The 26361-nt window shown below is 39.8% G+C and overlaps 2 protein-coding genes across 9 annotated transcripts in view; one reads left to right on the forward strand and one right to left on the reverse strand.

Moving 5' to 3' along the window:
• The window catches only part of SAMD3 (sterile alpha motif domain containing 3), a 51603-nt gene that overhangs the window by 14636 nt on the left and 10606 nt on the right, over positions 1-26361 (forward strand). For 2 of the 3 annotated variants that reach the window (XM_036404558.2, XM_036404560.2), the window contains 5 exons: positions 6191-6358; positions 18528-18731; positions 19100-19271; positions 20906-20988; positions 21257-21771. In XM_036404558.2, the coding sequence (XP_036260451.1) occupies positions 6191-6358; positions 18528-18731; positions 19100-19271; positions 20906-20988; positions 21257-21574 (945 nt within the window). In that variant the 3' untranslated portion in view covers positions 21575-21771. Of the gene's footprint in view, positions 1-6190; positions 6359-18527; positions 18732-19099; positions 19272-20905; positions 20989-21256; positions 21772-26361 lie in introns of those variants that run through there. The other variant, XM_036404559.1, reaches the window with a different exon arrangement.
• Positions 23447-26361, reverse strand: part of L3MBTL3 (L3MBTL histone methyl-lysine binding protein 3) — a 78634-nt gene continuing 75719 nt past the window's right edge. For all 6 annotated transcript variants that reach the window (XM_036404552.2, XM_036404551.2, XM_036404554.2 and 3 more), the window contains exon 22: positions 23447-25326. In XM_036404552.2, the coding sequence (XP_036260445.1) occupies positions 25183-25326 (144 nt within the window). In that variant the 3' untranslated portion in view covers positions 23447-25182. The remainder of the gene's footprint in view (positions 25327-26361) is intronic.

The following is a 26361-nucleotide window of genomic DNA, read 5'->3' on the forward strand; positions in this document are numbered from 1 at the left end:
CACATATATCTCACATGCCATTACTGTAGAAAGCAAAATAATTTTGGGAATAAATAAAAAAGTCGAGGCTTAAGAGTAACTATTCTAGTTCTCCCCTGAGCCCAGACATTGTTGAAGGGAAGGGACTAAAGAAAACAAGCACATCTCAAACAGAGGAGAAGGGAGCAAAAGGACCAGAGAGAAACAGCCTATCCTCATTTTTGATCAGGATATATCTCTGAATACCCCAGTGGTGGTCCTTGGGCAGGGTCCTGAGTAATGTTGTGTCTTCATCTGGCTCCCTCTGTGATGAGGAGCTGGAATGATATTCAGTTTGTTCCAAAGAGAATTTTACAGCCTTTAATTTTTAAAAACTGTTTTTAAACAGAGATTCTTAAGCTAGGTTTTCAAAGGGCTTTAATTGCAGAAGGACCATAGGCTAAGGAAACTCTTTATAACTCTGTTCTTTGGGAAATAGACATTACTTGCTGCATGGATGGCAGAACTGGTGCTGGCAGGAGTTATGTGAGAGATTTCAGAGTGATTGGTCTTTATCTTTTGATCTTTCGCCCCCCTTCTTACTAGAAAGCATTCTGGCTATAACTGCAATAAGTAAACAAGGAAGCTGGAATCAGCAGTTTGCAGTATTCCTAGTCTACCATTTTCTGATCTAGCCCCTCTTCATTGCCTGTGTTGAGAGAGGAAAAACTGCTCAAAAGTTGCATTCTTAAGTTTGGAGGAAGGTGTGAGAATGAATTAGTATTTTTAATTGGGGCTACTGTTAGGCACTCTGTTCTTCCTTCTTGATCATAAGCACTATAAATGCATTTTTTCTTGATCTGACAGTTGTGTGTTACAACAGTAACAGCTTAAAACAAACCCTACAATATATGCATAACTACTTATCACAAGACTTGCAGTAAAATTGAATTCATATACCTTTAAGAAACAAATGAACAACAAAAAATTTGACAACAGTAGTTTTTCCTTGAAAGGCTTTTCAGCAATTAAAAAAAAGCAAAAATTTTATAGACTTTTCTTTTCAAATTTCTCCAGCTATTAAGGGACTATAATTGTTGCTTTCTGTTCCTGATAATAGTATTAAAATGTAAGAGGTAAAATATTGATTACTGAGAGGTTTTGAATACCTTTAAGTTGCTCATCTACAGTAATTAAACAGTTGTAGTTATTATTACAGTTTTTAAAATAGTAAATTGAAAACATTTAAGAAATCGGCCATCAATAAAAATCAGAGGAAAAGGGGACTGATAGGTAAATGTAGAAAAGGAAAACTAGCATGAGAGTAGTATTGCAAGCAAAAATGCTACTTACATTCTTTGTTAAATAGCATTTATATATAAACTTCTGGGGAGGCAGCTCATATAATGTGGTTTTGGTGTCAACATTGGGAAGAGAGAAATAACCATCTACTTTTTGTGTCTTGTAAGGCTGGAGAATGGAGGATACTAAACATGGTAATTCAGCTGGGCTGGCCTCTGAGAATAATGGTTTCCAGTAGTGGTAGTGCAATAAAGTCATTGGGGTCTATTTAGAATACCAACAAGTCTATTTTCAATTATTGGACTTATTTTTCCTACAACTTTGAAAAGAAATGTTGTTCCATGCATTTAGAAACCAAAAGGGCTGACTGCAGTTTAGATCACCAAGTTTTGTGTACCCTCTGGTGTGCTGGAGGTCACTTCTGCTGTTGGGTATTATCTTTCTGCCATGTAAAATGCTCTATATCACTGTGTTGTTAATGTCATTCATTTACTGCTTGCTATTTATTGCTGTGCCATGTCTCAGTTCCTAGATTCATTTTAACTCTAAAGTTATGCTTAAAAGGAAAGCAGTTTCTCAGCCTTTGGGGTGGAGGAGCAGCCACAGCATTTGCTGGGCTCTGCAGAAGGCTGCAGTAGTTCTTAAAGAGATGTCCTGAGAAGGTCTGCCAGCGGTGGGTGTGATTTTAATTTTAACTCACAATTCTTAAGTTTAAAGCCCTTCACCAGAAATGGACGTGTGCTGGCTGCCAGAAAGGTGCAGCAGAAACTGTTTGGGGTTCCTCCCTGGCCACTGGGCATTCCTGTGTGGCTGGGCAGGGGCAGGCAGCTGGGCATCCTGGATGAGGAAAGGGAAAACTCATCCCAGGAGGGATCTTGGGATTCCAGAATTAATGTTTTCTTCTGGCCAAGCGCAGAAATCAGAATGTAAAGAACTTGATGTTATTGGTGTGCATGGATGGAGAAGCCTTGAACTGTAAATGTCAGCACTTTTATTGCAACATTTTTGCAGAAATGAAGTGAAATTAACAAGTGGAAGAAGGAAAGATTTCTGGCAAACATAGAGGAACATAGAGGAAAACATAAACCTAAATTACCACCAGAATTTTCATGACAGGAAAGAAAAATTACTTGCAAAACTTTAAACATTCCTTTTTTTTGGTGGCATTTGTTTGTGGGGAATTTTTCCAAAATACTGGAGTTTTGTCTCCCAAAATACTTATTTACACGCCCAAATTATTTTAAACAAATAATTTAAACAATGTGTGTGTTATGTAGAACTGTAGTCTAATATTTTCAATCTCATACTGTTGCAATGAGAGGTCATTAAAAGTTTGTGGTTTCAAGATTTATTAGTGGATTATTCACAATTCTGCTTTCTTGGTTAAAAATTTTCTCATTTAATTTTGTAGTATGAAAAAAAAATATGCTTCTCTGCCATCAGTCCTTTTTCAAAGAATATCCAATTCAGTATAGTCATTCATTTACAAATAAAGTAATGAATAAGCCACTTATTTATTATGAATTTTAAAAGAATGTTATTTATGAGGTCAGTCTAGAAGCAGGGATTAAGAATTATCTAAAATTCTAAATAATGATTTAGAAAAAAATTTCTACTAATAGTAAAACTCATTTAAGAAGTGGGGTATCTGGAATGAAATTAATTCCAAGATTAACTTTTGGTAAGCGTGCTTTAAAGTGACTACATAAGGAAATTTTCCCATGGTATTTCCTTCTACTTACAGAACAATGCTATCCTAAACTAACATATGACATGTAAAAAAAATAAAAGTCTTCATTTAATCATGGAATAGTTATTAGATTTGTGATGTGTATTATAACCAGTACAACATTTGTAAGTTACAGACATATAGCTTATATAGAAAAAGTCATAAACACAGCAGTCAAAAGCAAATTGGCATGGCACTGTTTCTTGACGACTTGCAAGATATTCTGTCTGTGCTTGTCCATTTTTCAAGGCTTAAACCAAACAATTTGGAAAGAATCATCTCCCTTATTCCATTTCATTTCAGCCAACCTTTTGAAAATCGTAGTTCCAAGAAAACATGACATGAGGCAGGGAGAGAGAGGGCTCCCTGCTCCACACCACTTGCCCTTTTGGCTGTGCTCTGCAATGAGCAGCTCCCTTGAGCTCGTGGCTGCCGAGTGGTGCCTGTGAAACCCAGGGTGCTGGTGCTGGCATGCCCGATTTATGTAACTGCTGCACACAAAGTGATTATTTGCTAGTAAATTACTGATTTTAATCTGTGTGTAATCCTTTCCCTCCTATGTCAGATAGACACAGGCTAATCCTCCCACTCCTTTACCAGGAAGGCGAAGCTTCCCAGGGTGGTGTCTGGGGGAAGCTGGGGAGAGCAGGAAAATGATAAGAAAATAAAATTGTTGGTTCAGAAATGGTAACAAAAGCATCCTTTTTAGAGCATGCATTACCCACAAGGGAAACCACATAAATGTATGTGCCTGCAGTCTCATTCTGGAAATAGGTATGTGAGAGGGGACTTGCCTAAGTTTATGACAATCCTATAATAGAAATAGATTTAATTAAACTTCTTAATTTATTGGGGGGACTGGAGAATGAAACAGCTGAAAGTTTTGAACTTTGTGGGATATTTAAAGCCTTGCATAGGTGTCAGCATATTCTTTCATGTGAAAGAATAAGCAAAAATATCTTCTAGCCAAATAAAGATTTTCAAAAGAAAGAAGCTGTGTGAAGCTCAACTACTGGGATTCTTAAATTGTCAGCTGCTAATATATTCTGGGATGATCATGTTTTAAAATATTGTAACATCTGTTAAACACTTCAAAGAAGCATTAAACTAAGGTTTTTGTTTGCTTTTCTTAGGAACCTTAAAATAGAAAGCTAGGCATAAATTTTGCTAAGCATATTATGATGAGGTATTTGCATCAAAATGCGTAAGGCCAGAACTGTAAATGTATTTAGGGACCTTAATGGTTCAGGTGAACAACAAGTGGAATTTTCAAGGCCTGTAGTCACCTTACTGCTCTGAAAATGGTGCTGAGGTGTAATACTCATCTTGAGGCAGTGACTATGCCTTGTGAGAAGACTGAGTGAGCAGTTGTACTGTATTTTTAGTCATTATCTTTAGGTTAGTGCTGATGTGACTTCTGTTCTGGCAGAACCCTAAGCCTGAAGTTTGCATACTAGAAATGCTGATGGGCTTGCTTCCTTTCCAGTTCTTGGGTGCTGAACTGTGACTTGCTGTGAAAAGATGCTTTGGTAAGAGAGTGTCCCCCTAGGAAGGGCACTCCTGCCCTGGTAGGCCCAGGGCTGCTCAAGAAGAGCTGAAGTAAAGACCGCAGGGGTTGTAGTCTCATAGCTCTTCCATTCTAATTTTTCACCATTAATGGAGGTCTTGTTTTTAGGATTGAGGGCCTGTAGGTCAGCTAGAACCTAGGCAGTGGGAACAGTAAGCTTGGCAGGAGAAATGCAAGGTCACACAGCCTCCACCACCATCTCTTGAGAAACCCTCTCATCCTGTGTCCTGTGAGTGAGAAGGGCAAGCATATCTGACTCATTGCAAAGAGAGATACTGTACTACTTAGTCTACTTCTACTGAATTCTGGTTTACACTAAGTTAGCCTTTCATATCATGTGACCTTGACTAATAAATGACACCATTTTGGTAAGAAATGTAGGGTAATCATTCTTCTGTTTATATTGTGTTTCAGCATGCCAGTGGGTACAGGCTTGAGTATAGTATTAAGTGAGTGTAATATTGGAGTCAGTTTTAGAAAACAAAGTAGCAGATATTTTAATTCCTCCACATCTTTTAATTTACAGTCACTTTCTGACTGATATTTTTCCATCTGACTCTTGAACAGTCCCCAGTAACTCGAATATGCAAGTGATTTTGAGGAATGACAAAACTGTTCAAAACTGCAGGTTGTGCCTGCAGATGTGTTGAACAGCCTTTGCTTAGAAACTGCTTCCTGGGGTGTCAATGTCATGGCTAGCTCCTGCCATGGGACATTCAGCTTTGGGCCACATGCAAATGGTCATTGGTCCTTAAGGATGCATGAGGAAGTTGCTGTCCCTACAACTTTCAGCAGTGACTTTTCGATAACTGAATAAAGAAATACAAGAGGGTGACAGAAGCACTGGGGCCATGTAAGCTCTGTCTTTGACTGCCAAGGAATGATGAATGGCTGCATTAAACAGGACCTGCATCTGCTTGCAATGCAGAAGTGCCTTTAAGTTGCACTTTACATACCTTGAGGTGTCTTAGAAATGCTAGGACCTATTTAAATGATTGTCTTAATTCAGCAGTTTTGAGTTCAGTTTAAAAATACCCTTGATCCAGTATAACTGTAGACTCCCAGCAAAAGGTAGTGCCACACTGTGTCTTTCCCACTCCCATTCTGTTAGACACAATAATCATGAAACTGTGCAACCAGTTAGATACTGCCAGAGGCAAAGTAAAAATAGTACCCTAAACTAAAAAAAACCCCAAAACAAATCACCATCCCCTACCCCCCCCCCCCAACCCCACAGCAGTTTCTGTTGTATCTGTGAGCTGATCTGCTTCACTATGTAGTTTCACAACCCAACGTCATGAATGGAGCATAAAGTAAGAGCTGAGGAAGGGACAACAGTGCGGTTTCACTGGTAGCCTAGGACAGATGTAACCCTTAGATTCAATTACTGTTGTCCTCAGCAAGCCACAGCAGTGCCATTAGCCCAGCTGTTGGTTGCTGTAGAGCCATCTACCACAGGTGCTTTTGTTTCCTTCCACCCTGAAGCCAACAGTGGTGCTGCCCTATGAGCCTTTTTCTAGTTAATGGCAAACACTTTTTTGTAGAGTTAGTTAAAAAAAAAACAGACCTGCTTTAGGCTGGGGCAAATTCTTGACAGATACTTGTAATGACAGCTATTTTTTTCCCCCATGTAGTTGCTGTGGAAACGGGCCCTTAAAGATCGTTTCAAATATGTGCGGAGACCCATTGAAGATGATGAGCAAGTCCTGAGGAACAAATGCAAATTTGGCCACAGGAGGGGACAGAGCACAAAATCTTCTTTTGCTGAAAATACTCTTGATGATGTCCAGGGGCAGGTAGAGGTAAGATTTTTTGGTGCTTGACTGAGTTCAGTCTTTCAGCTCCTCTGTTGACAATAAGGTCACCAACCAGTAAAGGGGAGAACTGATCTCATCCCATTTAAACTCGTTTTGTATAGAGCTTGTCATGTTGCCAGACCCTTGACTTTTTTAGGTATCAACAGCAGAGCTAAACCTGATACTGGACACCTTGCACATTTGTTGTCATTTAGAGTTGTAAATTGGACAGAAAATACTGTCTGGTTTTTTAAATGCAGTGTTTCTATTCTGCTTTTGATTGTATACCTCCAATTAGAGTAAAAAACAATAGAGAATTATGTCTACTAGCTGAAGACTCTGTACAAATAAGAATGCAAAGAGGTATGTGAGCTGGTAACAAAAATCCTACTGTCAAATTTGTTATATAAAATCTGTATAGATGTGTGATATACATGGGCATGTTTACATATCTGTGCATGCAATTGCTGTGTATTCCTTTAGCTGGAAAATTCAGAGAGTTATCACTGTCCTGTAAGCATCCTAATTAATTTATACACTCTCATAAATTCATTAAGGTTCCAGGTTTGCCAATACTGCACACACTTCTTTGTGCTGAAATTAAAACATGGTAAAATTTAAACAATTGTACAAATGTGATAAAGAAGATATGTAAGTAGATATTCATCTTTAGCTTATCCATGTTCATCCTGCTGTTTACCAGACCCTGTATTTAGGGAACAAGAGTGGTTTATTGGATGCATTTCTGCATATATTGCCCTTGTGATTGAAGGTGGCTTTAGTTTCCCATACAAAATGCAAATACATGTTTGCATTGGTTTTTAGAAATTTCAGTAATTTCTGTTTATTCCCTTTGGGTTAATATGTTCAGGAATAAACACACCCCTTCTTGCCTGCTTTAGTTGCAGCATGTGTGAAGTAAGAAACCTGTGACTTTGGTGCAAAACAATAAACAGTCTCGCACCCAGTAAAGAAGAAATTATAAGCTCCTGGTTTTGTGTGCACATCAAGAGTTAGCCATCCTTTATCTGCTAAAGCTTGGAAAGGGCACATGTGGATCTTTTCTGTCTTATGAACTCATTGAGATGGGCTTTGGAGTGATCCTGTAGGGACTGCTTGCTAAACTTCATTTATCTGTAGAGAGGGTGTAACTGCTCTGTGCTGTGCTTCTGCAGACCAGGAATCACCACTCTTTAACTGCATTGGCCAAGGCCATCACTGGTCACCCTAGTTTACTCTAGAAATTAAAGACAAATATTGCATCTCCTCTAAAGGCCTAAGCATTTTGCTAGCCTGAATGTTGTTAGCAAATTAAGGGTTAAACTTAAAGGTGGTGAGAGGATGATGAATATCTCTAAACAACTTTCCTTTCTCTCTCTCCTTTTCCCTGTATCCTGAACATATATTCATAAATAAAATACAAATATAAATGCAAGAATCAACACTTGTGGGCCCTATTAAGGATTAAGAATGTATTCCATAATTTGAGGCAATCAAAAGTTAGTTTTAAATGTGTTTCTACATTGAAAGCAGAGATGTCTGACTCTGAGATCCTAAATTATGTCACTACATATCTGCAAAATGGAACTAAATGTTTCATATTATTTTTAACAACAGCAGTGGGGATTTTCATTCTGTACCTTTAGGAACACACATAAAGGCACTTTCCTGCCAATCCTTTGCACTGATTACTCTATGAAAAATAGAAACTGTTAAACTGTCTTAGTCTCAAAAAATGAATAATTTATCTAGAAGCCAATACCACAGGCAAACCCAAATTATATTCAAATTACTGTTAGCCAGATCCCCTTGTCTTCATCCCTTTTCCAAGACTGGAAGAATGAATCAGCCTTGTGTGAACTAGAAGCCAACACATCAAAATTAATTGAGGCGAAAGAGGGGGAAATGAATTCGAGGTTAAGGCGACCTTTGGAGAATAGTTAGTGAAGGATCCTCAGTCCCCTTGGGCCACCACACTCTCCTTTAGATAGGCAGAGTAGGACATTTAGGGCATTACAGGTCAAAGCCGACTGGCAGAGCTATGCAGATGAGAGAGCACATCTGTTCCCAGCAGATGACCTACTTACCAGTCACACAGCTGACTTCTGTATCGAGCTTTAGTTTCTGAGCAGCCATAAGCTGTCACCCTGTCATGTATGCTTTGTGTCAGTACAGTCTTGGATTGTTAATGGCATGAAACTGATACAAAGATTGTTTACTGATCGGAAATGTCTCACTGTTATACCTGGCATTTATTTTATGTGAGAAGAGTAATAAAGTTATTACTACTAATAAAACCCTTAACCAAGCTTTTTACTTCTCCATGTGAAAATCCAGCTGCTTGCCAGGATGATCTTCCTGTGATGTTTTGAGCCATATGATGTCTGCCCCTTGGACTGCCCAAGCTCCTTTACCTTCCAGCCAGGCATTCTTCCTTCAAAAGCAGCTCAAGCATACTCGGCAGGGTGTGCTCCCATGCAGGGCATTGCTGCCAGGTGCAGCATCTGTCTTTCTCCTCCAGTTTCTTTAAAACATCTGCTGATGTATTCCTCGTTACAGAGCGTTATATTCAAACAAGATTGAAGAGTAGCTACTTTTTTTTCTTGTGATGACTAGCATCACGTGAAAGGTCTTGAGCAAGTGCAGGGCAGTAGAATAATGGTAGGTAAGCACCATGCTAGAGGTGTCTGTCACTAAAGGAGATTTATTTAAGTGATGCTCCCTATAAATATCCATCAGGTTGCACCATCAGGGAAAGAAGCTTGAACTGTGCCTGGCAGACATTAATTTGAGTCTCTGTGTCTGAGGGATATTCAGAGTTTTATCAGGAAATCCTCCATAAACAACAAATTTTATGGCTATGGTGTGAGAATCCTTCTCAGTCATTTTCCACAGTCAGGCAAATATCTTGGAGCTGCAGTAATCCAGGGGAGAGTGTTTTGTAATGATAATGACCTTCATCTGCTGCAAATGGAAGGTACTTTCCATGACAAGGAGGATCACACTGTTAAAATACATAAGAAAAGCAAGCCAGTCTCCCCTCTGCAGCAAGGGTGGGATTACTGCTAAAGCAGCCATTCAGTGGCTTGTTCTGACTGGTCCCATTATTTTTTTAGCATCAAACCCCTTTCCTCTGCCCTAAGGACTTGTTTGATTTATAGTTCTTCAGGCTGTGAGGGGAACCACCTCCTGCCAGTTATAATAGGAAGGGCCCTAGACTTGGGGGAGCCAGAAGAAACATAAAGATAGGACCTTCCTGGTCCTTGGCCAAAGGATTGCCAGAAGGCAAAAGGTGATGGAGAAGGAAATGGGGTTAGAGCTGATGATTGGCTTGCATACCTTGAGAGCTTATGGCTCAAACACTATTTTAGTCTTCCCAGGGGCACTGACTAAAGAGCAAATTTTCCCTTTCAGATCTTTAAGTTTGGAAATCTTGCCAGCCTCAAGCAGTGCTGTTCATGGAATGTGTGACTTCACTGTCAAGTCAGTTAGCTGAATACAGAAATGAAAAAGCCCCCAGATGTGCTGCATGGCTTAACCTGCCAGTTCAGAGAGGTGTGTGTTTCCCATAGGTCCAGTATCGTATTCTGTTCCCAGAGGCTTCTGGATACTCCTATGATATCTCAAATGCCACTAAATAGCTGTATCTATGCAGCTGGATTAAGCTCCTTCAATCCATCCCAGACATTAAATAAGAAAATATCTCAGGAAAGGGAGTACCCAAGGGTATCTTAAGCTTCCTGAAATGTAAGGGAATATAACAGGCTAGAAGACTGCTAGTAGTTCTTGATATTAAACAAAAATGGAGAGAGAGTACAGTCCCTCTTCTAAAACCTCTGATTTCTTACATCTTATGACAGCCTGTTTGTGAGGTCATCAGGGTTTCTCTGAAGCTGTCACACAAATAAATTTGGAGTTAGGTGTGAAAAGGAAAAATAGGCTCTGACAAGATGTCAGCTAAGATAGCGGTAGATGTTTGCAGATAAATGGGAGTATTTGCCACACCCAGCAGAGCTGGGAATAACAAAATGAAAACAATTTATAAAGAGGGGTACCGGCACACCGTCTTCTTTCTGTGTCAGTGGGATAGAGACAAGAAAAGATTTGATGAGAACTTTGACTGGGAGAAGCAGAAGGATTCCACAGAAACTTTAACTCATGAAGTTGGACATCTATTGATATTCCTGTACAGGGAAGATAAGCAGGAATTTTGAAACTGGTGAACATGCAAATTTTGTGCCAAGAGGACTAAATGAAAAGCAGAGAAAACCCCTGGCCAAGGAGATGCACCATTTGTGCTTGCTTTGGTGGTATGCACTACAAGAATGGTGAAATTTACCCTGTTGTTTTTATCTGGAAACTGTCTTTTCTGATGAAAGGAGGGATCAGGACTGAGTGAAGTCTACCCCAAGATGGAGTCTCTTTTATCTCAGATTAGGTAAATTAGCCAAGGTAGACATTTCCTAGGGATATGCCTTTCTTTGAGGTGATAATTAACATCATGTTTGTCAATGATCTTATGCCACTGCAGGAGTCAGAAACTTGAAACAAGATTTCAAGGGCTCTAGAAAGAATAGGACTTGGAAAATGATGGCTGGAGAAAAAGGGAGGAATGAGAAAAATAAGGCAACTGCAAGGGAACAGGAGAGCTAAATGTCTGTAAAATTCTCAGGGGATGAACAGCTTTTGTACAATATGCTGAAATTCTCTTGGCTCAATCTTACAGCACTATTGGCAGGCAGAGCATTAGGTACCATCTCTGCTGAGAATGCCATGTCCAAATGAAACAGAGGTGATAGCACCTGTCCCTCTAAGATTAATGGTCTCCAAATAAGGCGTTTGAATGTTTGCACAACTGGAATGTGAGCAGGCATATATAAATGATCTTTCAATGGCTGTACTGAACTGTTGTAATATGATTTTCCCACTAAAACTTTGATGTGCATACATCAAACTTTGAGCGTGTAGTGTTGCTTAGTTAATATTTTGAAATGCTTTTAAGTCAAAGCAAAAGCTTTAAACACAAATCCCTGGCATACATCTTGCACTTCACCTTCTTGTTTGTGTCAGCCAGTGTCTTCATTGCTCTGTGAGTTAAATTGTCAAGCACAGGTTGTTCCTTGGTAGAGGAAAACCAATTTACCTTATTTTGCTTATGCAGCTTACAAAATCAGAAAGCAGTTGTTGTGGTTAGAAATAGGCTGACTTACGTGACTTCGAAAGTTTTTGGTTAGCACTGGCACATAAATCTAGTTCTGAAGTTGCCTGCCTGGCTCAAAAAGGCGATTATGTGTAATTAAAGCAAAGCCTGCCTTAATTAAGCATCTCATTGGAGTACAAGTCAGTGTGGATCCTGCTGATGGTTACACACCCATTTTGCTTGAAAGCAGCCTGTCCATGCTGTTTCACCTGTCTTTGTGTGCAGTGTTTGGATGTGAGGGGTGAGGCATGGTTTTGACGTCTTCTCTGTTCTCTCCCACTATCCAGGATGAGAAGATGGGCCTTGAGCAGTGCCCAGTTTACAGCCTGCCTTTTTAGATTCATACTTGCTCCAGATCAGTCTCCAGTGTTTGGGGTTTTTTTTGAGCAGACCTTCACTTTCTCTCATTGTCTGTTTTGATCACTCCTCCTGATATAAGACGGCCCAGTGTTCATCATAGTAGATGTCATTCCAATGACCCTGCTGTTACCACAGAAAAAAGGGCTGTCCCTTACGACAGTGGTAGCAAAAAACTGGTCTATACACTGTGCTCTTATGATGCCTTGTGTCTGTATGAGGTCCAAAATACCAAGACCCACTTTTCAGTATTCAAATATCAAGAGATTATACTTGCTTAAGTAACTGTGAAAGCTGCTTCTCACCCTGAAGAAGTTATAAAAGCCAATTAATGGAAAAGATTATTCCGAACAAGAGTCCTAACTACCATCAGGCTTTCTTGTGTAAGTACCTTGATGCTAACTAATGCAGGTAGACCCAGCAACCAAGAGGTGTTGGCAATATCAATGCTCTTAGCAATAACATGACTTGGAATATGCATTGGCATCTAGCAAGGAAAATTTGAAATGTGTTTTTCAAAGGAAATATTATTAGCAGCTGCTGGAAGCTGACAAGAGCAATAATAATGAAAGATGGAGGCTGTACCAACCCATCAGCATCCCAGTCCTAATGTATGGTTTGAAAGGACTTCCCATTCAGTGCTGATCCCACTGAACCTGTCTGCACAGCACTGCTGTTCCAGGAGATGAGTCTCATTACCGTCACATGTTTTCTACATTGCTTTCCAGCAAGCAGATTAGTCTCCATCCAAGGGAGTTGCCTCAAAGAAATATTTCCAGAGCATCCAGGTGAGGATCCTGGATCACTGGTTGGCAGTGAGCAGACTGACAGCATGCAGTAATGTCCTCATATATACCTCTTTAACTCCACTGCTCCTGTTTGAATTAACTCTCTCAAACTGAGGAGCCTGTAGGTCCTGTTGGCATTCATGAAAAAGAGATCTCTATCTTTGTCCTTAGCAACAATGAGGTTGCATTTACCATTCAGGAACTGGTCTAAACCCATGTAAAGAGCAAAGAGTTGTCTGCTGTCCACACCAGAGGCACTTTCATCACTCTTTGATTAGGCAGTCATGTTTTGTGTTAGCATTCATGTCCTTTACAATTTATGATGCTGGCTTTCAACAGTAATTGAGAGCTTAGACCTTGGAGATCACATCATGCAGAAGAATTGCTCCCTCCCTCCTCACAAACTGCAGTTTCACTGCCTTGGCTGTGACACTGTTTCATAAAGGTGCCCTGCTAGCTGGGGCTTTTTTCAAGAAGGTGCTAATACAATCTTGTATCTTGGGAAGTATCAAGATCCATCAAAAGGGCATTTAGGAATCAGGCCTTTATTTAGAAATCCGCTTCCAATCAAATGACTATCCTCTTGCTTCAGGAGATGGGAGGAATTAGGAATTTGGAGTCTAGTAGTTTTTTGTTGGTATGTTTTCTTGCTTTAATGTGAGCATCTTAACACAGTCTGCTTGTATATGGTTCCAAGTAGAACTGTGAATAGAAGGTGGGGAGTCACAGTCAAAAGGCATCTGGAGTGTAGGCAAAGAGCCTTACAACCTGTGTGCCTCCCAGACTTGGAGTCTTCAGTCACAGATACCTGAGATGACAAGAAGTCAAGAGTGTTTGTGGGCATGGGCAATAAGTGGTGAGCTCCCTACCAGTGTGACCTTTGAGTGTGAATCCAAGAGAATGAGTAGAAGCCTTGGCAGGACCGTCCTGCAGGCTAGGGCTAGGTTAGTCTGACAGGTACTGGGTATCCTCTGCTTACCTCATTAACTTCCTTTCCACATCCTTTTGCTTTTTTCTCTGTTCTGCTGCACGTCTCATAAGCTTGTGATTATAAGGCAGCTTCTTATTTAAAGACTGTGAAATAAATTTTTGTTTGTTCCAGAAATATTTATTTTTAATCTCTTTTTTTTTGTTGTTTAAAAAGAGAGGAAACCCTTACCTTATAAACTAAGCATGCACATTACTAAACAAGACAAAAATAATTAAATATCACCAATTAACATTCTTATTGTTGCAACTGAAATGGATGTTACTGGTGACACAACTGAAAATTTGGCCAGAGAGGTCGGGGGGTGACCTCAAGAAGTAAAGATTCCTCATTTAATGAGGCTATTTTTTAGTTCTGTCTGGTATACATGCTGAACTGTTAGCTGTGGCTTCTTCAGGCATTGAGATGAGATCCTAGCTTTGGTCTAGATAGGATTGGTTTTGCACATTATCAAAATAACTGAGCTTTAACCTTATGGTCATATTTTTCTGGAATATTGCTGTGCTGTAGCTGGCTTTCTCACTGTGATGGCTGAAGTAGAGAGGATCTAGAGTCCTCCCTAAATAAGCAAATGGTAGGCTGATAAACCAGTTCAGTAACCAGCTTCCCAAACCCAGATTCCTCCTGCAATGCTAAAGTTAGCTATAAAATATTTTAAAGGACACTTGGAATCATTCTCCGATAAAATGGGTGTCCCACTGAGATAACTTATTTCCACCAAAAGAAAGTACCTCTCACCTTTCCACTTACCTTAAAAGCCAACTTATTCACAATCAAAGAAGTTGGAAAGATTACAGATAGCGATTGCTTTAAGCAGGATGAACACTGCAAGGCAACCAATTCTAACACTGACTAGGTAATAGATGATTTACACTACAAAGTTTAGCCTTCCATTGCTATTTTTCCCCCCTAATAAATAGCTACGACAGCAATTCTTCCTTATATTGCTGCCATATTTCTATTGGTGGCTTGCCATTGCCACTGATGAAAATGTCAAATGGTCTCTTTTGGCTAATTAATAATATCATCAGCTAAACTAGCTCTCAAGGACAGAGGTGACCACAGGGAAAGTCCATCAAATCAAGCAGCGCTTGCCTTGACAAGGGGGCTGGAGAGAAGCTGGTGTAAAGGTCACAACTTCTTCTCGTGTTTGTTTCTAAGCAACCCAGTCAGTCAGTCTGTGGTTGCAGCACACTGGGTTGAGTTGTTTTGCTTTCTTGTCTCTGCAAGTAAGACACTAAAGGTGACAGGCCCTCTGGGAATAAACCACCATGTTCCACATCAGCTGGCTGAAGAAGTTCCTGCTTTATGGGCAGGAGGCCTGAAAGCAGACCCATAGGAGAAACCAGTAGTGAAAGGGCTGTTTGTAGTCAGAGGCTTCAAGCTAGCTCTTGCACAGCATAAAAACATAAATGTAATTTTTAAAGCCCTAACAACTGCCCAAGTTTGTGTATGTGAGAAAGCGTGGGTATCTTGAGACTGACAAGAATGGGTCATCCCTTGGTTCTGTGCACTGGTCACAGTGAAGCAAGGGACTTAGGGCAAGTTGGTAGGTTAAGGAATAGCTGAATGACCCAGCTGTGAATATGTGAATACTAGGATGGTATTCATAGTAGTAACCAATATAAATTTCATACCAGAAACCATCAAAGGCTGACGCAGGAAGCTTGCAGGGATGACACACCAGCAGCAAAACAAAACTGATGACTCTGAGTGATCTGATGGACATTTACACAGAATTATTTTTTGTGGCTTTCTGCCTTTTCTACACTGGTTATAGAGGCTTTCTCACCCAGGGTGAGAAGCAAGAAGCCTGATGCTGCTAAGGGACAGGAGTGCTCAAGGTGCATTCCCTAGGTACAGGGTGGCTGGCAGAATATAAAGTCATACCAGAAAAATGAGACAGATTTGCAAGGATTCTCAGTAGGTGAGTTCAGATGATCACATCACTGGGACCATTCTTCATAGGCATTCTTCAGGGCATCTGTCTCAAGACATGCATGTCACTAAAGGGGACAGAATAATTGAGCAGTAACACATTTCCAGGATCAAGTACTTACACAAAATTTTCAGTGGTGTGCAAGGATAAAACAGGTACTTTTTAAATTGGGATGTACAATTTTTCTCATATTAGATAATTGGAGGTAACTAATTTCATGCCAGTTTCTAGAGTTTCAGGAGAGAGCTAGAGAACATATGGACCAAGAAACTTCTGTTTTCACTGGCCAAGTTGGCAAGAACTGTAATGCAGACCCAAGAGATTAACACATTAGGAAGGAATCAAGAAAGTTTTGGTAAACAGACCTAATTCTTCACAAATTCATTAGTTCTTTGAAGTGTTCAACAGCCCTGAGGACACAGGCAATCCAGCTGATATAGTTTACTTGAAATTCAGAAGAGATTTTAGCACATGCCTTTCAAAGGCTCTTAGAGGATATAATCTGAGGGGATAAACAGGAAGGTCCTTGAATGGATAAACAGTCAAAAGATAGAACAAACAAGGCTGTGCAGAAATGGTTGGGGTTTACAGTGGAAAAGATTATGAATGCTTAGTTTAAGCAGTTCAATATATTTCTAAATAACATGAGAAAAGTAGACTAGTTGGCAGATTACCTTTTGTGATGCTACCAAGGATACTAAAGACAAAGACTGAAGAATTGCATAAAGATCCCATTCCAGGGGGGGGAAACCCAGCAGATAAAATTCAGTTCTGATAGATGGAAAATAAGGGACAAGGAGAAAACCCAGTCCTAACAACACTGATAGTGACGGGCTCTGAGCTTATTAGTACCATTCACAAATGCTATTTTTATACTAGGCTAAAGAATATCTGGCACAATGCTAAGCAGCAGTCAAAAAAAAAAAAAAAAGAAAACAACAACAAAAAGAACTTGATTACACAGAATTATTTAAGAAAGGAACGAAAGGCAATGCATTATTCCACTGTATGCCCCTGTGGTGTTCCAGTACATCTCAACAAGTACTTTTAAGATATACTGCACCTATTTCATAAAAACTACAGTGAAATTAGAGAACTTGCAAAGACAGTAACAAGGATAATTGAAAGTATGGACAAGCTTTCATATGTGGAATGATTAAATAGCTTAGGACGGTCTTGGCTGGAAAAGAGATGGCTGAGGGCAGAATATGACTTGTCTGTAAAACTATAGTGGCATGGAGATGGTGAATAGGTTTTGAATCCAGTATGATAATTAGGAAGCAGAAATAGCAGGAGAAAAACAAATAAATGCATTTCCTCTGACAGCATATAGTTAAACTGCCACATTTAAGGCAGGATTTTGTAGAAGGCATGATTTTATGAGAGTTGGAAAAGTGACTGTGAGAAGTAATTGAAGGAGAAAATAAATCTACTGAAGGCTGTATAGCTATAAAGACTGAAGGCTATTAAATATAAAGTCTGGGAGTCCACAAACCCCAGTGTAGTGAAGTCTTGACAAACTTACCATATACTCATCATTTATACTTTTCTCCAGCACCTCTCCCAGGCAGGTAGGGGAGGGTATTGTACTAACTTGTCTCCCCACCTCTGCTCCTGTGCTCTGAGGAAGAGGCCAGGAATGCCTATGCAAGCTGGTCACAAACACACACTACTGTTGTAACACAATGAAGACTGAAATCCCCTATCAGAAAGAGTGCAGACTGGCTACAGTGCTGTGCTGTACAGAATCCTAGCAAGGGCCAGGGAGTTGTACAGGGGGCACATAAGGTATCTCTCCTCCATGCAGATCTGTTTTCTTCTGTGATGCCTATAATGGCTATTGGTAGCTATGGCTATGTACTAGGAAAGGCAGGTTTTTCACTGCATTGTGCAACCATTCTTGGAATATCACATGCATGATTTTAAAGAAGGATGTTAATTAAAATGGAAAGTTTAATTGCACATGCAGAGCACTGCGAAGTGGTTTGGGATGTTGTGTGTTTCACAGCTCTGAGTCGGAAATGTTCTGGGGGACATTTTGAAGTGTCTCAACTCCCTCTGGCATTGACCCACAGGCTGCCCATATGTGTAATCACAGCTGCATCAGTGACAATACAGACAGGAAAAGCCAGCAGCAACACAGCCTGAGGATGTAACTGTACCAGCTGTGCATCTCTATGTCCATCAGCTTGTTTCAGTGAGAAAATTCCCTGTGTCCACTGATGGATAAGCTACACACACTCAGACTACTCCAGCTGGTGTACTGCTTTGGATAGCCACCTCTCCTCTCAGTAATTACTGGCTTTAGAATTACATCAGGGACAATAACCATAATTTTGAGGAAGGTTGTTAACTTTCCTCACGTGCAAAAATACTTTTTGGAAACACTAACAATCAAACTGCTCAAATAATGTCTTTCAATACTAGGTTTTTAGTTCATCTAGAGACCTTGGGGGTAAAAATTCCAGCTACATAAATGTGAAAGTTAGTTGTCCTGCTTTTAGGACCCGTATGGGTAAGAGGAGATTACTAAAATTCTCTTGGTAATACAGAGTTAATATTGCTAAATACTGAGTTGTCGTTAGAACTGACTACTCGTTTCCAATAAACCACAATGAGACAAACCAGACACAGGAACAGGAATTTCATGAATAGCCTCAAATATGCAATTTGGGCTTGGGGGACTTGGCTGACGGGTATAGTTTTATATGAAAACAGACCTTAGTCTAACTTAGAATACGAGGGTGAGTTCAGAGAGCTGGAACTGAAACCACACTACCCTTTCTGCTGAGCTCAACTACACTCAAATCACAGAGGTCACATCAAATGACACGAGCTAAAAAAACTAAATAATCAGATAAAAAGGTGGATTTGTTATAATTCTGTCCGTAATTTCTTCATAGGAGGACCCTGCTCATGTTAAAGGCAGTGCAATGGATTTACATATTAAGTGGCTTAATCAAGAATATATGAAAACTCAGAGGAACTGGGAAGAAGTGGAAAACAGAATGAATGTGACAATAGAAATACGGAGAAAGATGATCAGCGATAAGGCACCTTTAAAAGATGTTCTTAGACTATTTCCTTTCTTAAGATGCCCTTATCAGGTAACAGAGCTATTTTTAATTATGACATTGAATCCTGTGTTATAGATGTGATACATCTGTAGGCGTGTATTTCACAGGATAGTTCCACTGAAGTATCCATCAGCAATGTTCTCTTTAATTCATATTGAAATCCCATTTTAAAAGGTTCATCACTTCAATTCCGAGTTAAAGGTGCCACACATACCACCAGTGTCACTGTTTGGTGTTACTTGATGTATTCCTTTCCTGCTTTGGAAAAAAATTACATCACCCTCTTGAGTTTATAATCTTATTTAACTGAGCTAGTTTTATCCTGTCTTCAAAGTGCATGCATTATTTACAGTTTTGGTTTTGAGGTTTGCAATACCAAATACTTGTTTTTCTTTCAGCTTTTTAGGGAGTTCCAGCTTCTCACACACATGGACATTCATAAGAAAACAGTCGAGATTTTGGAGATTTATTCAGAAAACATATTGTCCTTGTATGTGGTGAGGAATAATCCAATTAACGTTATGCTGCAAGAAAATCTGAAGCAGCACACAGAGGAAGACGTTCTGAAATGTCAGTACAAATTTCCTATGCTCTGAATATCAGAGTTTTGTTGTAGCTAATTGTTCTTACTTATGTAACTAAACTAGTTTCAATTGTACTGCAAACACATTTCAAAAATGTTATGGTTTCTTTGAAAATATAGAGTGATGGTGAAGCATTGAGAAGAAAAGCTACTAAATTAGTAGGAAAATTAAGTCAGTCAAGTATTGAAGCCTTATTTTCAATGAATAAAAGACTGCAGGTTTGATAAAGTAAGTAATTACCTTAAAATAAGTATTGCTAGATGAGCAGAAGTATGTATTTCTAGATATGAGTGCTTATTATTTTCTAAAAATACCTGCAGAAAACTAATTTTCTGCTTTAGAAATAGCCCCATAAAAAAGACACAATTTCCTTTACAAGTCAAGTTTCTATGGTTATAATCTTTACCCCAGTAAAATAAAAGAAGTAGTTCCCACTAACCATTTCAGGCACCTCATCTCTGCAGAGAAACAGTCGAGGAAAAAGGGCACAGACTGGTGCCTCTGGTGAGGTCCATGTATCCTGGCTGTGGGGAGCAAACACCTGCTGACACTCAGCTTCCTTCAGTTAGTGAGAAATCTGGGGAGTGTTGTCCTGCAGGGACAGAACTTTTCAAGCAGTCACTCAGAATTGCCATTCTTGCCCAGCTGCCCAAGCTTAGCTCTCTGAGAAGTCCTCCCTAGACTCACTTTCTGTCAAACAGGCATAATAATTTCAGGATGTCAATCCAAGGTCACACCATATGAACACATGTGTGTCCTATAGCAGTTTCACTCCATTTATTGCCAGGTCAGCTTTGAAAGAAGCAGAAAGTGTATGTTAAAATTCTGGGGATTTCCTTCGCTAAGATTAAAAACAAAAGTATTCATGGTAGATCAAAATTCTTCAATGAATAGTCTAATCCAGAAAGCCTTTATGGACTTTCTTTTCATAGCTTTGGCCAAGGAAATCTATGGATATAGTAAGTAATTTCCCCTTTTCTTATACAGCATGTCCACAGAGATTTTGACTCATGCCTTAGTAAAGTCCCAAGGCCTTTCCTTTTCTGTTTTTCTCTCACAAACAACTTGACCTGCCACCTAGATAATAAATGCATGGTGAGGTAAGTTCAGTGAAGCACATAACACCAGAAGCCTGACTTGCAAAAAAGATGTTATAATCAATAACACCTGAGTCAGAGGGATAGTAGATACCAGGTGTCAGGAGGTTCTGCAGCACCAGCTGGTACCACAGCCTTCAAAGCAGAGTCCTGGAAACAGGACTCCCTGGACTTCAGTTTACTGGGGAGAGAGGAGTTTGGGAAAGGGCAGTGAGAGCAGGAAGACTATCAGCTCACAAACTCAACTAAAAGCAACCCAAAGGCCAGCTTACTTATTGTGAGGAAAATTGAACTGTAATATTGGGTAGCAGAGTCCCATGTATTATTTGACACTAATGTTCATTGCCAGCTGAGTTGCCTAAATATTGACTGTGGTACAAACTACTCTTCAAAGTGGACTGAACAACAGCTCCACTACTGAGCTGTTAACTATTACATAGGCTGCAATCTGTTTTTCCAGGATGATACTGCAGTGCCAGAAAGTTTTCATTTGTAATGTAGTATAAATCCTTGCCTTTGACAGACATGAAAATGACTGCTGCATGTTTACTCCTGCCAGAGGTCTTTGGAGATGATTCCAGTCTGTTTGCTGCAGTGAACGAGGAGGTAGGAGACAGAGCACCAGCAGCCTTGGTCTCTCTTCCTTTAATCACCTGCATATGCACATCACCTGGCCTTTTGGTGGCTCAGCTTAGTTCTGGGAAGAGGTGACATTAGCCTCTTCCCAGACATTAGACATTACTGCCTTTGGAGTAGAAATGCTCACAGAAATACTACCTAACTTCAAAGAATGTTATCAGGCTTACTTCATTCTCTGACCTGTTCATCGTAGCAATGTTGTGGCATCATTTGAAATACCCTTTTTTGAATTTAGGTAAAGGCAGTGACACCAGTGTTGGAAGTGAAAAATCCCTTCAACGTGAATTCATGCGAGTTTGCCCTGTACATAGAAAGGGAAGAGCTGGCCCAGCTTGATGACTGCACCATGGCTCTGGCAGCACTGGTGGCTGCATTCCATGTGTTTGATATCCCATGCCCAAAGAGAATCCACAGGACACTGAACTTCCTGGAGTCCCTGGTCTTTGAGGTGAGGAACCCAGCATCTCTGCCCACCCTGGTAAAGACAGGGCTGGAGGCACCCAAGCATCCAGTATCCGATGGTGCACCCAGCACTCCTCTCAGGAGCATTTGATATTTTGTCAAAATAAATCCCTTTGTGCCATTCTTTCTAGTGAAAGTGTATGTATATTTAAAAGCTATGTTTAGTAATGCCCTCCTTTTTTTATTGTACTGGCTACTTCTAAAAAAAAAAAATTAAAACTCAAGCAATTTCCTGATTTTAAATGTAGATTTTAGAGGAGTCTAGAGATAATAAAATTTTCTAGATTACTTCATGTGTTATGTATTATTTTTCTATATGGAGCATTTGAAAAATTAATATATTTGATTGTAAGAATTAAAAAAAAATTACTAGCCAACATGAGCATGTCACTGCTTTAGATGGTAATAAAGTTAATGCTTTGAAATGGCACAACTTAAAATTTTACTTATTACCATTACTTCATTATGTTATGATTGCTGAGAGCCTAATGTAATAATTTTAGTGCTTTAAAATGGTTGGCCTGATTTTTGATTTACAGGATGACAACTTTTTACTGTTTTCTTCTTGCATGAAACATTTTGTTTCAACATTAATCCTGAATTTACTAAATAGGCATTCTAAGACGAGCTCTCAAAGCAGCAAGAATGACTTATCGGGGATGCTGCCATGTGCATTGGTGCTGCAGAGGGAACGTTTCTTTCCAAATTTGTTCCCTGGAACAAATCAGCTTTCTCCACATGGTGACTTTCTGCCTACACAGAGTAGAAGCCCTCTCCTCTCTTTTTCCACAGCCTTCTCTCTTTCCCAACACTCCATTCTTAACTTCTTTGTGAAAATCTCTAGGGTTGCTGTCTGGCATTGCACAGCTTTGGGCAAGTGCCTGGTGATAGGAACAGCAGCCAGGACACATTGCATTAATTAGAAATAAAAACTGGCTTTTTATTAAAACACTGCTTTCTGTTAGAGACCAATCTCGCAACGGTTCCAAAATGTCAGCATAGGCAAAGCAGCACCTGTGGTCACGATGATTCTTTAAACACTCAAACACACAGCCTGGAAGATCGCAGAAGCTTTGTTAAATTGTGGCTGTGCAGGGGTGACTCCAAGGCAGTGATGACAGTGGGAGATCCTTCAGGATGAAAGGAGATGGCTGCATTTGATGGCCAAACTCTCCTGCTATAGGCTTCACATGGTTCCCATGGAATGCAGGGAACCTTCACCAGTGGGAGGGCTGGGCTACCACAGATACAAAACAAAAACCAATGCCATTTCAGAGATTCAGTAGGTCTGATGAGTGGTTTTAGATTTCTTTAGTCAACAAAGAAAATTTGTTTACTGTAGTTTTTGTAACAGAGGCGGCTACACTCAGCTACCTCATCATATGGGATACAAAAGTAAAGATTGTGTGTGTCCTCATTATTGTATGTGATAGCTGTGTGAATAAAAAATTGGGCTCAAGTGAGGTTTATTCTACTTCTTCTAAACAGTATTAAATTAATTTCTTAAACCACAGTACTTTGTAAGTACTTGTAAATAAAAATTCAGGGAGGTGCTAACATCCCCAGGTAATCTCTGTTGAGCTGCAGCTCTCTTTGTTGGCTATCACTGCAGGTCGTAGACCTGGCACATAGGACAGACACAGAGGGTTGAGGAAAATAAACTACACAGAAGGAGACAATGAAAGAAAACAGAAGAATTTAGCTTTTTACAGACCTGCCTGTGCAACTTCAGGTGCTGGTGGTGACAAAGTCCAGGGCTACAAATGGCATTCTGATTGTAATGGCCAGGGGGATGTGAGCTTTGGGAGTAAGTGTTGAGGGAGAGGGCACACAGCAGTAGCTAAGTTGCTCTTTTAAAACTACTGGCTGCACTGAGCTACAGTGAGAAATCACTCCACACACACCCATCAGGAGCAGCTGGGTTCATCTGGGAGTCCTGGGCACGCACAAAGGTAACAGAGGCTCCAGTTCAGGTTTTATTTGTATTGTAGTACAATAAGAGTGCAATTTGAACGTACACATATTGAACAAAATGTAAAAATATTATTTATGCAATGATAATGGAGGAAATTAACAGAGCAATGCAACTTACTTAATACTGACCCTGTTTCACCTCATATTATGGCAGGTACCAATCACCTACATGATCTGGAAGGGACACAGAGAGTGAAAACTTAAGAACTCCAGCCAAAGAAAAGCCTAGCAAAATCTGTGGGAAGATGTAACATTCTCCCAGCTCTGTGCAATGGGAATGTTCTGTTTGTTCTCAGTTCTACAGCTGAGCAACTGCCCACTGCAGCACTAAACAGAGGGCTGCCAAAAAACCTGATTCAACTCTTCTCTCTCTTCTTGCAAAGAATTCTGGAGCAGTCCTCAGTATACAGGTTGCTAGGCTTTCTCCCATATAAAGTGCATCTGGTTTACATCTTGCATGTATAATACCACGTGCAATGACTTTCCCTATAATAATCCTCCAAGAAAGGAGGTTGCTTTACCTCAGTACCTGCTGGTGACATCTGCAGCCTGCTAATGACCTGGTGAATTACATGTATTTTACACCTAGCATGTGCCAGTGCACCACAAGCATTTAAGTATCCTTTTCCCTGTGGTTTGCCTTTCTCCATATGCCTTATTCATTTACAAATCAGAGTTTTCAGCTAGGAAGTGGTGAGTAAAATAATTCTCCCACCCCTGGGAAAGCAAACCTCTGTAGAATATGAAACCAGGGTAGCAGTCCTAGCTTGAGCACAGTTTTTCTCCATTGTTGTGGTAACTATGCTGAAGACTGGGAAGTGCAGACACAATTGAATGTAATTTCTTTTCTGCTAATTTCCTTGCCTCAAAATACTCCTATTTTCTTCCATGTTCTGATGGACTGTAGCAGACTCCATGTAAATGGCTGGGACTCTATTGTGCAGCATAAACAAAAATCTTCTATAAAGCCAAACTTTATTTTTCAGTTGCAGCCTTCTCTATACTGGTCTTTTGATAAAATACATGAAAGATGCTGGTGGCAAAACTCACGTAACAGTTTTGTAATCGTGCAAAAGTAAAAACATTCAGTTATCAAAAAAGCATTATAATTTCAACCTCAACAAGGTTTGTTTTGTTACAAGCAAACAGACAGTTTTATTATCTGTAAAGTAATATGCTGTAGCATAAAGTGTCACATATGTAACATTAAGTGTTTCATTTTCAAACTATGGCACAAATACACATTAGCCATAACAGTCTCATCTGGCTACCTGTAGCCTAATTTTTGGCTGATCAGTTTTTATTTTGATAAAATGAAGTAAAAGCTTCTGAAAAGTAAAATGGGTACATGAAGTACAATTCAAGAATCCTTAGAAAATATTAACGTTCCCTTATATAATACAGCATAAATAATTAAGGAAGGTTTTCTTGATGTCCCCAGAGAGTTAGGGATCCTAACCATCCATGGAGAACTAGCGCCATTAGTTTGGTAAATAAGACCAGCTGACTCGGTTGTCACACAGTACCTTCTCAAAAGCTTGAACACTTCCCAGAAGGATTCAGATGTATACTGGCTCCAGGAGATTATAAATAGTCCACGAGTGCTGAACTTCAGTTTCTTCCTTTCTGAGAGTCCTTACTCAACACTTCTAGTGAGTCTTTGTGCTTTGAATAAAACATGAGCTCCAGTGGAGAAAGCTGGTTCGTGCACATTTTCCATTATCTTCAAAGTTCATTGTGTGAATTTTTCTCTGCAGCTTTGAACATCAGAATGGAATTAAAGATTTTTAGGGCTGGTCCCAGTTTAATGCTCATTATTTTCACTATGTCTGATTGGGTCATTAGCAGGAATGCTTCTCCATCAATTTGCTTTAAAAGAAAAACACACAAAGCTATTAATAGGTCTGACAGTGCAGCAGTATAAAAGTTTCAGAAAACATGAAAAGAAAAGTCCCAGCAACTTCAGACAAAGTTAAGGACTGGCTAAATACAAGCACTTTCAAATGCTTTCAGGAGAGCTTTGATTTCAACCTTTAGACAGATCAGCTAGTCTAAGAGAACAGGATGATCTTCTTCCTGCTCAAAAACAACCGTCTGGCTAATTTTTAGCTAAACGGTCCTCATTTTCATACAGACAATATAAAACCTATTGAAAAGCAAAGTGGGTAAATTAAGTGTAATTCAACTATACTGAAGCACAGCAATGATTTTAAACATCTTAGCTATTCCTTGTATGCAAGCATCCATGGGAGAAACTTCTGGATCTCACTCCCAGGTATAGAGCTGGAATCCCCTTCAGGCCACCACTTCTCTGCTCACTAAATAGCAAATTGAAATGAATTTGATCCCAGATGAAAATAGGAGCCAGGCTAATAAAACTGCCTCTTGGACACAACAGAACATTTCAAAACACAGAATATTTTTTCTTTGTATTGTTGATATTTTACTAAACTTTACAAATGAACATTCTCCTGTAAGCAAATCACTCTCTCAGCAGGAGTGCTAAATCCCAACAGGAAGAGCCCCCAAGGTCCTCACTTCAGGGGCTTCAATGGGGCCAACATTTCCTATGTAAGCTTCGGATCACTTAGGTATCTATAGGTAAACTTTCAGTGTAAGCTGGATAGCTATACATAAAATGCAACTGTGGTTAGACAGAAGCACTGCTTAGCCTTAAAGATACTAACATGAGATAAACACAGTCTAAATTCCTGTAGGGCTAGGAAACAAGTTTTCTGAATCAGACATGCTGCAAATGACACCCCAGCACTCTAAGTTGAGGAACACTGCAGTCAGGACAGCACCATGTGGTAACCCACAATTACTTTCTACTCATTTCATACATAAAGCCAGACTTGGTGGGCTCAGAACCTGAAGTGTGTGAACTTGGGGCCCCCCAAATAA

This window comes from Molothrus ater, chromosome 3 (assembly GCF_012460135.2).
Source record: "Molothrus ater isolate BHLD 08-10-18 breed brown headed cowbird chromosome 3, BPBGC_Mater_1.1, whole genome shotgun sequence".
Taxonomy (NCBI): domain Eukaryota; kingdom Metazoa; phylum Chordata; class Aves; order Passeriformes; family Icteridae; genus Molothrus; species Molothrus ater.